General features: G+C 41.2%; 1 protein-coding gene across 1 annotated transcript; it reads left to right on the top strand.

Moving 5' to 3' along the window:
• Nucleotides 1-8,817: 8,817 nt before the first annotated feature.
• LOC123390776 (protocadherin alpha-1-like) lies at nucleotides 8,818-12,905 on the top strand. The gene has a single exon (XM_045075398.1). The coding sequence runs from the start codon at nucleotides 10,437-10,439 to the stop codon at nucleotides 12,900-12,902; it is 2,466 nt and encodes an 821-aa protein (XP_044931333.1). The 5' UTR covers nucleotides 8,818-10,436; the 3' UTR covers nucleotides 12,903-12,905.
• Nucleotides 12,906-15,706: the final 2,801 nt, after the last annotated feature.

The following is a 15,706-nucleotide window of genomic DNA, read 5'->3' as shown; positions in this document are numbered from 1 at the left end:
TTCCATTGATCTGTTATATTCTTTTAGTTTCTATTTTGCTTATTTCTGCTCTAACATTTATTATTTCATCCCTTCTACTGGTTTTAGGTTTTGTTTGTTATTCTTTTTCTAGCTCCTCCACGTATAACATTAGGTTGTTTATTGGAGATTGTTCTCGCTTCTTAAGTTAGGCCTGTATGGCTGTAACCTTCCCTCTTAGGTCAGGTTTTGCTTCATCCCAAAGATTTTGGACTTCTGTGTTTTCATATTTATTTATTTTACAGACAGATCACAAGTAGGCAGAGAGGCAGGCAGAGACAGAGAGGGGGAAGCAGGCTCCCTGTGGAGGAGAGAGCCAGATGCAGGGCTCAATCCCAGGACCCTGGGATCAGGACCTGAGCTGAAGGCAGAGGCTTCAACCCACTGAGCCACCCAGGCGCCCCTGTGTTTTCATTTTTATTTGTCTCTATGTATTTTTAAATTTCCTCTTTGATTTCTTGGTTGACCCATTCATTGTTTAGTAGCATGTTTTTTAACCTCTATGTATTTCTTCTGTTTCCAGATTTTTTTCTTATGGTTGATTTCTAGTTTTATAGCATTATGGTGGCCCAGTATGACATCAATGTTTTTAAATTTGACTTATTTTGTGGCCTAATATGTGATCTGTTCTGGAAAAAGTTCCTGTGTACTTCAAAGAAATGTGTATTCTGCTGTTTTAGGATGGAATGTTCTGAATATATTTGTTAAATCCATGTCATCCATTCTGTCATTCAAAGCCACTGTTTTCCATGATTTTCTGTTTGGATGATCTGTCCATTGATGTAAGTAGGATGTTAAAGTGCCCTACTATTATTGTTATTACTATCAAACTTTCTTTATGTTTGTTATTAGCTGCTTTATGTATTTGGGTGTTACTATGTTGGATGCACAAATATTTACCATTGGTATATCTTCTTGTTGGATTTCTTTGTTTCTGAGTATATAGTGTCCTTCTTTGTCTCTTGTTACAGTCTTTGTTTTAAAGTCTATTTTGTCTGATACAGATATTACTACCCCAGCTTTCTTTTTATATCCATGTGCATGATAAATTCTTCTCCACCCCTTAATTTAAAATTTTTTTTATTTTTTAATAGATTTTATTTATTTATTTGTCAGAGAGAGAGAGTGAGAGAGAGTGCACAAGCAGACAGAGTGACAGGCAGAGGCAGAGAGAGAAGCAGGCACCCTAATGAGCAGGGAGCCCCACGCGGGGCTTGATCCCAGGACCCTGGGATCATGGCCTGAGTGGAAGGCAGTGGCTTAACTGACTGGGCCACCACCCAGGTGTACCCCCTTTACTTTTTTTTTTAATTTTAATTTTAATTTAATTTTTAAAAAAGATTTTATTTATTTGACAGGAGGAGTTCCCAAGTAGGCAGAGAGGCAGGCAGAGAGAGAGAGGGGAGGAAGCAGGCTCCCCGCAGAGCAGAGAGCCTGATGCAGGACTTGATCCTGATCAGGACCTGAGCCGAAGGCAGAGGCTTTAACCCAGTTAAAGCCAAAGGCAGTGCCTTTAACCCAGGCACCCCTACTTTTTTTTTTTTTAAGAAATTTTTATTTAAATTCCTGTTAGTTACCATACAGTATAACTTTAGTTCAGGTGAACACTATAGTGATCCAACACTTCTGTACATCATGAGATGCTCATCACAACAAGTGCTCTCCTTAATCCCCATCTCCTGTTTAATCCACCCCCACCTCCCTTCTGGTAACCATCATATTGTTCTCTATAGCCAAGTGTCTGAGGGGTACTTGGCAGGCTCATTCAGTAAAGCATGCAACTCTTCATCTTAGGGTTGTGGGTTTGAGGCCCACATTGGGGTATAGTTTACTTAAAAAGATAAAATAAAGAGGCTGTTTCTTAGTTTGCCTCTCTCTGTCTCTTTTTTTCACCTTTGCTTGTTTGTTTTGTAAACAAACAAATAAATTCCACATATGAGTGAAATCATATGGCATTTGTCTTTCTCTGACTGACTTATTTCACTTAGCATAATACTCTCTAGCTCCATCCATATCCTTGCAAATTTCATTCTTTATGGCTGAATAATATTCAACTGCCCATACACATTTACATTCAAAGTAATTATTGATATATATGTACTTATTGCCATTTTATTACTTGTTTTGTCATGGTTTCTGGAAATTTCCTCTGACCCTTCCTTGTCTTTCTTTCCTTCGTGTTTTACTGATTTTCTTTAGAGATACATTTGAATTTATTTCTTTTTATTTTCTGCATGTTTATTAGTGGTTTTAATATATGGTTGCCATTAGGTTTGTATATAACCTTTTCTGTATATAGCAGTCTATATTAGGTTGATTGTCATTTAAGTTTGAACCCATTGTTTTCTCCTTTCCTCCTCATGTTTTAGGTATATGTTACTATATTTTATATTTTTTGTGAGTTCCTTGACTGATTTTCTTACAGAAATACTAGTTTTCACTGTTTTTGTATTTCTTACCTTTAAACTGTCACTTTTGGTTTCTCCTTTCCACACAAAGTATCCCCTTTAGTATTTCTTTCTTTTTTTTTAAAGTAAACCCTGTGCCCAATGTGGGGCTCAAACTCACAACCTCAAGATCAAGAGTTGCATTCTCTCAACTGAGCCATTCAGGCCCCACCCACACCTATAATATTTCTTGCAGGGTTGGTTTATTAGCCATGAACTCCCTTAATTTCTCTTTGTCTGGGAAACTCTTTATTTCTCCTTCTAATCTGAATTCTTCTAGCCTTGCTAGATAGAGTACTCTTGGCTGCAGATTTTCCCCATGCAGTGCTTTGAATATATCATGCCACTGTCTTCTGGCTTGCAAAATTTCTGTTGAAAAATCTCCTACTAGTGTCCACAATAGCCAAATTATGGAAAGAGCCAAGATGTCCATTGACAGAGGAATGGATAAAAAAGATGTGGTATATATACAGTGGAATATTACTCAGCCATCAGAAAGGTGAAATATTATCATTTACATGGAAATGGATGGAATTGGAGGGCATTATGCTGAGTGAGATAAGTCAAAGAAGGACAATTATCATATGGTTTCACTCCTGTGAGGAATATAAGAAGCCACACAGAGGGTCATAAGGAAAGGGAGGGAAAAACAGAATGGGAAGAAATCAGGGAGGGAGACAAACCATGAGAGACTCTTAACTATGGGAAAGAAACTGAGGGTTGCTTGAGGGGAGGTATGTAGGGTGATGGAATAACTGGATGACAGGTATTAAGGAGGGCACATGATGTAAGGAGCATTAGGTGTTATATGCAACTGATGAATTACTGAACTCTACATCTGAAACTAAAAAAGTTCTATATGTGGCTAATTGAATTTAAAAAAAGAAAAATCTGCTAGCCTTTTGACTTTCCCTTCTAAGTTATTGATTTCTTTTATTTGCTGCTTTTAAGATTTTTTTATCACTATATTTTGCGAACATAATTACAACCTGTCTTGGTGTGGGTCTGCTTTTGTTGATTTTAATGGGAGTTCTCTGTCCCTCCTGGATCTGGATAGATGTCTGTTTCCTTACCCAGATTAGGAAAGCTTTCAGCGATTATATCTTCAAATAAATTTTCTTTCTCCCTTCTCTCCCAAACGTTATTATGTTTGGTGGAGTCACTGAGTTCCCTAAGTTTATTCTCCTTTTGTATAAATTCTTTTCTCAATTGTTCAGCTTTATTGCTTTCCATTTCTTTGTCTTCTAGAGCATTGGTTCCTCTGCTTCTTCCAGCCTACTGTTCATTGCATCAGGCATGTTTCTGAACTCATTTCTTGCACCCTTCGTCTCTGATTCTTTTTTAACTCTTTATCTCCTTGGAAAGGATCTCACTGATGTCTTCCATTCTTTTCTCAAGTCCAGTAAGTATCCCTACAATCATTGCTTTAAATTCTTCATCAGGAGTGTTACTTATATCTGTTTCACTTAGATCTCTGGCTGTGGCCTTATCTAGTTCTTTCATTTGGATAAAACCCTGTGACTTCTCATTTTGTCTAAGTCCCTACTTGCTTTTCTGTGTTAGGAAATCCAGTCCTGGGTCACCTGGGTGGCTTAGTCGATTATGCCTCTGACTCTTGATTTTGGCTCAGGTCATGAGCTTAGGGCCATGAGCTACAGCCCTGCATTGGGCTCTGCGTTCAGCAGGGAGTCTGCTTCTCTTCTTCTCCCTCTCCCTTTACCCTTCCCCACTGCAAATAAATACATGAATAAATCTTTAAAAAAAAAAACAAAAAGAAAGACCAGTACTATCTCCTGCTTCTGAAAGTAATGGTCTAATGAAGAAAGGTCGTGTAGTGCCCAGGACCTGGCACTTCAGAGAGTATTTCCATTTTGTGCTGTGTGCACTCTGTTGTTGTGTTCTGGCTGCTCTACCCTTCAAGCCAATCAGAAGAGGCTCTCCTTGCTTGCTGTGAGCAGTGTTTAGTCCCTGGCCTGAACGTATTGAGTTTTAACTAGTTGTGCTCTGAACTGCTTGTGAAATGAGACCTGTCACTACTTCCACTGAAACTGAGGCCCAGCAAAACTTTCTGGTTAGGAGATGTGGTGTGGGCAGGGGTTTGTGAAGGTCTTCTGTGAAAGGAGCCTTCCATGCTGGTGGAATGAGGTAAGTGTGATGTAAGTGTGATGTAAGTTTGACTGAGAAAGGCAGTTCCTTTGGAGCTCTGAGGCAGGGATGGGTGGCTTAGTGTACACAAGTTAGGCAGCCAGTGTCCATGCTGCACTGCTTCCCACAGGTGGCTCTGTGTTTATGTTGAGGGCAGGAGAAAGAAATAGCACCTGCTAGTTCCTTTATTCTCAGACATGCTCTGAGAAGAGCAAATAATCTCCCTGCACTGTGCCTCAGGCACTCTTCAGATAGCTTCATACTGTATGCCCCTGGGGTTGTTTGCCTGCCTTCTCTCCTAAAGCAGCATAGTGTCCTCCAGGCTCTATTGTAGTCAAATCCAGTGACCGTTAAGCTCCACTGGTTGCAAGAACACATGAAATTGGGCCTTCCTATTTTCCAAGCAGTTGGCTATGGGAAACGTTCTTCTTGTGTGTTCCCCTGTGTGTTTCTCTCTCTCTTGCCCTTCTCCATGACTATGTCTCACTCCCCTCTACAGCAGCCAGCATCTATTTCTCCCCTAAACCATGTCTCTGCACTTCTAACCTTCTCCAATGTGGCCTCTCCTCTCTCTTTAGTTGTGAAGTCTGTTCTGTCTGTCTTCAGGTCAATTTCTGGAGTGCTTAGGATAATTTGATAGTTACCTAGTTGTATTGATGGGATGAGGCAATCCTAGTGTCCAAATCTGCCATCTTCCTGTCATTCAATCCCTTTATTTTCAATCTGCATGTGTCTTTAGGTCTGAAGCGAATCTCTCATAGGTAATATATAGATGGTCCTTGTTTTATTATGCTTTCCATCACCCTCTGTCTTTTGACATCATTCTGTGTCTTTTGATTAGAGCATTTAGTCCACTGACATTCCAAGTAATCATTTTCCCCCAAATATTTCATTTATTTTACAGAGAGAGAGAGAGAGGGAGAGAGAGAACACCCACAAGCAGGGGGAGCAGCAGAGGGAGAGGGAGAAGCAAGTTCCCTGATGAGTAGGGAGCTCAATGTGGGGCTCAATCCCAGGACCCTGGGATCATGATCTGAGCTGAAGGCAGATGCTGAACCGACTGAGCCACCCAGCTGCCACATCTGCCTGACTTATTTTGCTGAACATAATGTACTCTAGCTCCATGCACATCATTGAAAATGGCAAGGTTTAATTCCCTTTGATGTCTGAGTAATATCTATCTATCCATCCATCCATCCATCCCACATCTTCTTTATCCATTCATAGTTGATGGACATTCGGGCTCTTTCCATAGTTTAGCTATTGTTGATAATGCTGCTATAAACTTCAGTGTACCTGTATCTCTTTGAATCTGTACTTTGTTTATCCTTTGAGTAATATCTAGTAGTGCAAATGCTGGATAGTAGGGTAGTTGTATTTTTAACTTTTTGAGGACATTCCATGCTGTTTTCCAGAGTGGCTGCACAAGTTTTCATTTCCACCAACAGTGCAAGAGAATTCCCCTTTCTCTGCATCCTAGCCAACACTTGTTTCTTGTGTTGTTAATTTTGCCATTTTTTTCTGTTAGTTACTGTGGTAATCTGGCCATGTTGCTGCAGGTAAATCTCATAATATTGTGGAAGTCCTCCATGACTGCTTCCCCCTGGAGTTATCAACTCTCAGGCTTCTCTGCACTGAGCCCCCAGTGTCTCATCAATTATACTTCAGTGTAATCATCTTAAGCACTCTAGAACTTACCCAGAACTTTCCTAATCCAGTACTTATTACCATGGTGTTTTCTACTCTTGAGTCTCTGTACCAGTAAGCTGTGACTTCTTGTATCTCCCTGTATCAAGTCATTGGTTTGTCCTGTGTCCTTCCATCTTCCCATCTTTTTTTTTTTTAATTTGACAGAGAGAGATCACAAGTAGGCAGAGAGGCAGGCAGAGAGAGAGAGAAGAGGAAGCAGGCTCCCTGCTGAGCAGGGAGCCTGATGCGGGACTCGATCCCAGGACCCTGAGATCATGACCTGAGCCGAAGGCAGCGGCTTAACCCACTGAGCCACCCAGGCGCCCCCATCTTCCCATCTTTTACACATCCAGAGAATTATTGATTTTTCAGTCTGTTCACCATTTTCACTTTTGTTGAGATGGAGTAGTGATATCCAAGCTCCTTACATTTAGAACTAGAAACTGGAAGTCTCTGTAGTATCTTTTTTTTTTAAAGACTTTATTTATTTATTTGACAGACAGAGATCACAAGTAGGCAGGGAGAGAGAGGGGGAAGCAGGCTCCCTGCTAAGCAGAGAGCCCCATGCGGGGCTTGATCCCAGGACCCTGGGATCATGACCTGAGCCGAAGAAGAGGCCTTAAACCACTGATTCACCCAGGCTCCCCTTTGTAGTATCTTTTAATGGAAAATATTTTCTTTCAATTTTTATGAAGTCTAATTTGTCTATCTTTTCTTTTGTTGTTTATGCCTTTAGTATCATATCCAAGAATCACTCCCAAACCCTATGCAGTTTTCCCCCTATGCTTTCTTCTAAGAATTTTATAATTTTAGGTCTTATATTTATATCATGGATCCATTTAGCACTCATTTTTGTATGTGGTGTTAGGTAAGGATATAACTTCATCTTTTACATCCTGTTTTTCCAGCACCATTTGTTGAAAGACTCTCTTTTCTCCCATTGAATGGTCTTGGCATCCTTGTTGAAAGCATTTGACATTATATGTGAAGATTTATTTCTGGAATTTCTATTCTATTCCATTGGTCTAGATGTTTGTCTTCATGCCAGTACACCCTGTTTTGATTACTGGAGCCTTGTAGTAAGTTTTGAAATTGGGATGTGTGAGTCCTCCTGTTTTGTTCTTCTTGTTCAGGACTGTTGTCTGTTTGAGATTCCATATGAATTTTAGAATGAGATAAACCTGTAGATCACTTTGGGTTGTACTGACATCTTAGCAATAATAAGTCTTTCTTTTTTTTCTAGAGAGAGAGATACAGAGAGATGGGAGGGGGGAGGACAGAGGGAGAGGGAGACAGAGAATCTTTTTTTGTTTTAAATGGAGCTTATTTTATTTTTATTATTTTTATTTTTTAATAGTACATCATTAGTTTTTTATGTAGTGTTCAATTATTCATTAGTTGCATATAATACCCAATGCTCATTACAACCCATGCCCTCCTTAATACTCATCACCCCGTTACTTTTTTGAAAAGATTTTATTTATTTATGAGAGAGAGAGAGAGAGAAAGGGCAAGAGTGAGCACACATGAACAGGAGAGGCACAGAGGAAGAAACAGTCTCCCCACTGAACAGAGAGCCTGGTACAGGCCTCGATCCCAGGACTTTGGAATTGTGACCTGAGCCAAACACAGACACTTAACCAACTGAGTCACCCAGGTGCCACTTAACAATAATATGTCTTTCAATACATGAACATGAGATCTCTTTCCATTTATTTATGTATTCTTTAATTTATTTCAGAAATGTTTTTGTTGTTTTCATCATACAAGTTAAGTTAATTCCTAAGTATTAGTGAAGTTAATTAAGTTAGTTAATTCCCAAGTATTTTCATGGTATTGTAAGTGAAACAGTTTTCTTAACTTCCTGTTCAGATTTTTCATTTTTAATATATAGCAATGCAACTGATTTTTGTGTGTTGACTTTGTATCCTGCTACTTTGTTGAATTCATTTAATAATTTTAAGTTTTCTGTGTAATCTTTAGGGTTTTCTACATTTGAGATCATATCCTTTCTGAGCAGAGGTAATTCTGCTTCTTCCTTTCCATTTTGGATGCTTTTTTTTTTTTTGGCCCAATTGTTCTGGCTAGAATTTCTAATACTATGTTGAATAGAAAAGGTGAAAACAGACCTCCCTGCTTGTTCCTAATCTTAGATGAACAACTTTCATCTCTCACCACTGAGTATTTGTTTGCTGTGCATTCTTCAGAAATGGCATTTTATTATATTGAGGTAGTTTCTTTTTATTCCTAGGATTTTGAGTGTTTTTATCTTGAAGGAGTGATGAATTTTGGGGTGCCTGGGTGGCACAGTAGGTTAAGCCTCTGCCTTCAGCTTGGGTCCTGGTCTCGGTTCCTGTTATGGAGCCCTACGTTGGGTTCTCTGCTCAGTGGGGAGCCTGCTTCCCCCATCTTTCTGCCTGCCTCTCTGCCTACTTGTGATCTCTCTCTGTCAAATAAATAAATAAAATCTTTTTTAAAAAAGCAGTGCTTAATTTTGTCAAATGCCTTTTCTGCATCTATTGAGATGATCATGTGTTTTTTTTTTTCTTCCATTCTATTAGTGTGGTGTAGTACATTGATTGATTTATGTAGATTGAGCCATCCTTACATTGCAGGAATAAATCCTACTTGCTCATGGTGCCTAATTCTTTTAACATGTGGCTGAACTCCCTTTTCTGATATATATTTTTTGAGGATCTTAGCATCACTGTTCATAAGGGATATTGATCTGAGTATTATTTTCTTGTAGTGTCTTTCTCTGACTTTGGTATCAGGGTAATGCTGGCCTCATAGAATGACAGTGTGCCTTCCTCTTCATTTATGTGGAGAAGTTTGAGAAGGATCATTATTATTTCTTCTTTAAATGTTTGGTCAATTTCACCAGTAAAGACATGGGGCCAAGAACTTTTCTTTGTCAGGAGATTTAAAAAAATTACTGATTCATTGACCTTACTAGTTATAGGTTGACTCAGATTTTAAAAACAAGACCTATTTACTTTAGAAAGAGTGTGTATGCATGAGTGGGGGGGGGGAAGGGAGAGAGGAAGAGAACCTTCAAGCAGACTCCCAGCTGAATGTAGGAGCCTGATGTAGGCTCCACCCTACCACCCATGAAATCATGGTCTTAGCTTATCTGACTAGGCCACCCAGGCATTCTAGATCTATTCAGATTCTATAGCTATTTGCTCTGTAGTTACCATGGACATTGTATTTAATATCTTAAGGTTATCACAGTCTAATTTGAGTTTATACTAGCTTAACTTTAACTGTTATTTTAACAGCTCTGATAACAAATTTTGCAGGCATTATATTCCTATTTATTTTTCCTTTGAGGATAGTATTATGTAGCCTTTTATTTTCATAATCACAACCATGTAATCCATGATTTACTATTGTTTTGTTTCAATTAATTGTCACCTGATCATTGTAAATGACATTTTTCTAATATTGAGGATATCTTCAAACTGAACAATTTTTATAAAAATAAAGAGGATGAAAAATTATAATATGGCTGAAATTATATTTAAAGATTGTAGTTTTCAACATTAAAGCTTGATAACTATATAGTATTTGGTTAAATATATAAAAGGTAAAATAAGTGTTTAACTGTAGAAAACAAAGTATATTTGATTTAACAGTTTTATGTTTGAAATATTTGGATGCCAGTAAATTGTGGTTACCTTTTATTCTATGTATTCTTCATAGTAATAAAATGCACAAAAGGAAATTTATACCACATTAAAGTACCTTGCACATTAAAATATTAACAGTATTGTCTAAATTTATTGGTATTTTTTAAAGTTCCAAATTCTGAATTTGCTTCATTTTAAGAATAAATGAGATTTGAACTGTATCACTCTTTAAAAGACATAATTGAAAATGATTGCATTGAGTAAATTGCAAATGAATATATAGACATTTGGAAATCAATGAATGAATCTAAAATCCACACCATTAGCCACATGATGTCGCTGTATACCACAAAGTCTTGTCATCAAAAACTAAAGAGGAAAGCTCCATTTTGTCACAGTCTGAGAGAAGACAAAAACGGCCGGGAAATATATTATTCGAGATATAAAGTAAAGAGAGTATGACTTTGAAGTGAGTGAGAGGTACCAAATTTGTAGTGGTTTTGCGATGCTGTTTCCCAGGCAAGAAGGCAAGGGAACCCTGCATTTGCTGCTCTGCGTTCTGCTCCTCGCAGCCTGGAAGACTGGGAGTGGTCAGGTCCACTATTCGGTCCCGGAGGAGGCCAAACACGGCACCTTCGTGGGCCGCATAGCCCAGGATTTGGGGCTGGAGCTGGCAGAGCTGGTGCCACGCCTGTTCCGGGTGGCGTCCAAAGGCCACGGGGACTTTCTGGAGGTAAATCTGCAGAATGGCATTTTGTTTGTGAATTCTCGGATCGACCGGGAAGAGCTGTGCGGGCAGAATCTGGAGTGCAGCATCCACCTGGAGGTGATCGTGGATAAGCCGCTGCAGGTTTTCCATGTGGAGGTGGAGGTGAAGGACATTAATGATAACCCACCGGTTTTCAGAGCAAGAGAACAAAGGTTTTTTATTCCTGAATCTAGACTGGTGGATTCACGTTTCCCGATAGAGGGCGCTGCTGATGAAGACATTGGTACCAACGCTCTTCTAACATACACCCTCAGCCCCAGTGATTATTTCTCTTTGGATGTACAGGCAAGTGATGAACTCAGTAAGTCACTTTCACTTGAATTGAGGAAGTCTTTGGATAGAGAAGAAACACCAGAACTTCATTTATTATTGACAGCCACTGATGGGGGCAAGCCAGAGCTTGAAGGTACAGTTCAGCTGCTGATCACAGTGCTGGATGTTAATGATAATGCCCCATTGTTTGCCCAGGCTGGGTACAGAGTCCATTTATTAGAGAGTACAGCAAATGGAACATTAGTGACTACATTAAATGCCTCTGATGCCGATGAAGGTGTAAATGGCGAAATTGTTTTTTCCTTTGGCAGTGATGTTCCTCTAAACATTCAAAAAAACTTCAAAATTGATTCCAGCTCAGGAGAAATTAGACTAATTGGTAGACTGGATTATGAAGAAACGAAATCCTATGAAATTCAGGTAAAAGCAGTTGATAAAGGAAATCCTCCAATGTCGAATCACTGCAAAGTTTTAGTGAAAGTGCTGGATGTAAATGACAATGCTCCACAACTGGCAATCACACCTCTGTCTTTGCCGGTCAGAGAGGACTCTCCACTAGGCACCGTCATCGCCTTTGTCTCCGTGTCCGACCGTGACTCTGGTGTCTATGGGCAGGTGACCTGCTCTGTGATGCCTCCTATCCCATTCAAGCTGGTGTCCACCTTCAAAAACTACTATTCGCTGGTGCTGGACAGCGCCTTGGACCGCGAGAGCGTGTCCAACTATGAGCTGGTGGTGACCGCAAGGGACGGGGGATCGCCTTCGCTCTCCGCCACGGCCAGCATGTCCGTGGAAATGGCGGACGTGAACGACAACGCGCCGGCGTTCGCGCAGCCCGAGTACACGGTGTTCGTGAAGGAGAACAACCCGCCCGGCTGCCACATCTTCACGGTGTCGGCGCGGGACGCGGACGCGCAGGAGAACGCGCAGGTGTCCTACTCGCTGGTGGAGCGGCGCGTGGGCGAGCGCGCGCTGTCGAGCTACGTGTCGGTGCACGCGGAGAGCGGCAAGGTGTACGCGCTGCAGCCGCTGGACCACGAGGAGCTGGAGCTGCTGCAGTTCCAAGTGAGCGCGCGCGACGCGGGCGTGCCTCCGCTGGGCAGCAACGTGACGCTGCAGGTGTTCGTGCTGGACGAGAACGACAACGCGCCGGCGCTGCTGCCGCGGCCCGGCGCGGGCGGCGGGGGCGGCGCGCTGAGCGAGCTGGTGTCGCGGTCGGTGGGCGCGGGCCATGTGGTGGCGAAGGTGCGCGCGGTGGACGCGGATTCCGGCTACAACGCGTGGCTGTCGTTCGAGCTGCAGCCGGCGGCGGGGGGCGCGCGCAGCCCGTTCCGCGTGGCGCTGTACACGGGCGAGATCAGCACGACGCGCCCCCTGGACGAGGCGGACCCGCCGCGCCAGCGCCTGCTGGTGCTGGTCAAGGACCACGGCGAGCCGGCGCTGACGGCCACGGCCACCGTGCTGCTGTCGCTGGTGGAGAGCGGCCAGGCGCCAAAGGCGTCGTCGCGGGTGTTGGCGGGCGCCGCTGGCGCCGAGACGGCGCTGGTGGACGTCAACGTGTACCTGATCGTCGCCATCTGCGCGGTGTCCAGCCTGCTGGTGCTCACGCTGCTGCTGTACACGGCGCTGCGGTGCTCGGCTCCGCCCAGGGAGGGCGCGTGCGGGCCTGGGAAGCCCACGCTCGTGTGCTCCAGCGCGGTGGGGAGCTGGTCGTACTCGCAGCAGAGGCGGCAGAGGGTGTGCTCTGGGGAGGGAGCTCCCAAGACCGACCTCATGGCCTTCAGCCCCAGCCTACCTCAAGTTCCAGGCTCCGCAGAAGAAAGACAACAACCCTCCGAATCAGAACACTTAGGAAAGGTGAGTCTTTCCCCTGGATTCCAGAATTGCTCTATTTCCTTTATTTATGATTCTTATTATTTTGATTCATAGCTTTGTCCTTATTTTTTTTTATCATTATCCTGTTGTGCAATATATGGCTTGAGAGGTTAATTTCTTCATTGAAAACAATTTATTTAAATGTTTTTTTTCACATTTTGTTTTTTTCATAATTGAATCTGTTCGTGAATAATTGGACTTTGAAGGACTGAAAAACAATTCAGCTAATTTTGAAAACTTATTTCCTGTAAATACTTTTCTCAAAATTAAAAAAAAATCATAATTGGAAAAATTTTAAAGAGAATGAATATATAAAATGCATATTTCCAATTTACATCAACCATCCATGCTGTTAGAATATGAATAGCTGTATGTTATTTAGAATAGGTGTATATTATTTAGCTGGACATTTTCTGAATTAATTTTTTGATCAGTAATTCATTTGTCTTTATCTGTTTGTGCAACAGGTAATAAGTTAGGTTTTCTTTTCCTTGCTTTTGAAAACAGCCTGAATGGATCTTTTAATGCCAGGACTTCTGAAATTACCTATCATAGATCATTAGAATACATGACATCACTTAGGAATAACTGCTAATAATAAATATGTCTTTCAGTAGTAAAATAACCTGTTATTTGGGATAAAAATTTCACACTTGCAAAATCCATAGAGTTTTAAGGCACAATAGAGAGTTCATTGAGAATAGAATACCTTCTCTGGAGCACCTGGGTGCCTCAGTGGGTTAATCATGATCTGTGGCTCTATCTGTTGGGTGCCTGACTCAATTTCAGCTCAGGTCATGATCTCGGGGTAGTGGGATCCAGCCCAGTGAAGGGTTCTGCAATCAGTGAGAAATCTGCTTGACCCTCTCGCTTTGCTCTTCCTACCCCACCCCCAGCAGGCACTCTCTCTCTCAAATAAACAAACAAACAAATAAAATCTTTAGAAAAAAAGAAAAGAATTCTCTTTCAGTTTTGTTAAATATATATATATTTTTTTTTTTGAGAGAGAGAGAGAGAGTATGTGCAGCTGAGTGGGGAGGGGCAGAGGTAAAGAAAGGGAGAATCTTTTAAAAAAAAGATTTAGGGGCGCCTGGGTGGCTCAGTGGGTTAAAGCCTCTGCCTTGGCTCAGGTCCTGATCTCAGGGTCCTGGGATGGAGCCCCACATTTGGCTCTCTGCTCAGCAGAGAGTCTGCTTCCCTCTCTCTCTCTGCCTGCCTCTCTGCCTACTTGTGATCTCTCTCTCTGTGTCAAATAAATAAATAAAATCTTAAAAAAAATAAAAGATTATTTATTTATTTGTCTGAGAGAGAGAGAATGAGAGCGAGAGCATGAGAAGGGACAGGTCAGAGGGAAAAACAGACTCCCTGCCAAGCAGGAAGCCTGATGTGGGACTTGATGTGGGACTTGATCCTGGAACTCCAGGTTCATGACTCAAGCCTAAGGCAGTTGCTTAACCAGCTGAGCCACCCAGGTGCCCAAAAGAGAGAGAGAGAGAGAATCTTAAGAGGGCTCTATACCCAGCGCAGAGCCCCGTGAGGGGCTAGATCTTAACAATCCTGAGATCATGACTTGAGCTGAAATTAGGAGTTGGACATTCAACAGACAGAGTCATCCAGGCACACTAAAATATTTTAACATTAAAAAAATCTTAACATTTAAAAAATTACATTGTGGCGTGGCCAGGTGGTGGGACTTTTTTCCCCCCCAAAAGTGGTGAGTACTCGTTGTTATGCTAGTGGGTTGCTCAGTCATCCTTCCCAGTATCTGTATCATTAGGTTAATGTATGCAGGCCTCCCACTGTGTAGAGAATGACTACCTGCCTCTGGCACCATACTCTATGCCTGGGATAACATTTTCCACAAGTGTGAGATCACTCACTTTCTCCTGGCAGCATCCATATAACTAAGGAAGTTGGAGTTTTCCCAAAAGGTGAAGACTGATATTGATAGACTACATTTTAATTGGAAACTCCTGTGTTGTGTCATTAAAATGTAAACTTGACAAGTAAATGTTACACTTGGAAAAGAATTTTGAAACTTCAAAAGAAAATGTCTTAGACAGTGAAATGATAGTCTAAAACTGTCTTCTATTTTGTTCTTAGTTATTTGCTGTTTTTTCCCTGTATGTATGTGAGTGGGTATTGAAGTGTAGAAATTGAATTGTAGAAATAACTTACACTAAGTGATCTGGCCTTAGCCATTCAAAAGATAGGCCATATATTCATTTTCATCTGAGATCTGCTTTTAAAGGATTTGATAAGTTAGGTGGGGAATTCTTTAAAGGACAATCCATTTCTACAGAAAACTTCTTAGCTCCTAACAGTTAATAAGTCTCAAAGTTTAGGGAATCAGAAAAGTTTATCTGAGGCTGGGAATCAGAAAAGTTTATCTGAGGCTAAACAGGGGGAAAAGTGACTTGGGCAAATAAGTAAGAAGCTCTTTCTTGGGAGGAGTCATCCTACCTACAGTGTCATAGCTACTCACCACCTTTGAAGCCTGTATGCAGAAAACATAAATGATCACTGAACTCTGTACTACTAGAAGTTTGGTCTCTATGTTTGTAGTACAGGTAAATGGTAAGCTGTTAGAACTATATCCAAGTATACTCAGATCTCCAAGAGTCACAATTTGTCACTTAAATTCTTATTGGTTTCTTATTCCTTATTTATACTTTTAAAGTAAGTTATCTAGGGAGATATCTAAGTGAGAGTAGATTTTATTCACTGATACTTTATCTACATAGTGACTCAGTCTTCTAAACTCATGTGTCCTTTAGTATTACTTTCATTGCCTAATAATCATTATGGAGTCTACTCTATCATAAATTGCCTGTGTCATTCTACTTTGCAATTAGTGT

The sequence above is a fragment of the Mustela putorius genome, unplaced genomic scaffold (genome assembly GCF_011764305.1).
Source record: "Mustela putorius furo isolate JIRA1106 unplaced genomic scaffold, ASM1176430v1.1 tig00000145_pilon_pilon_pilon, whole genome shotgun sequence".
NCBI classification, from domain to species: Eukaryota; Metazoa; Chordata; class Mammalia; order Carnivora; family Mustelidae; genus Mustela; species Mustela putorius.
This window is presented reverse-complemented; position numbering and strand designations above follow the sequence as displayed.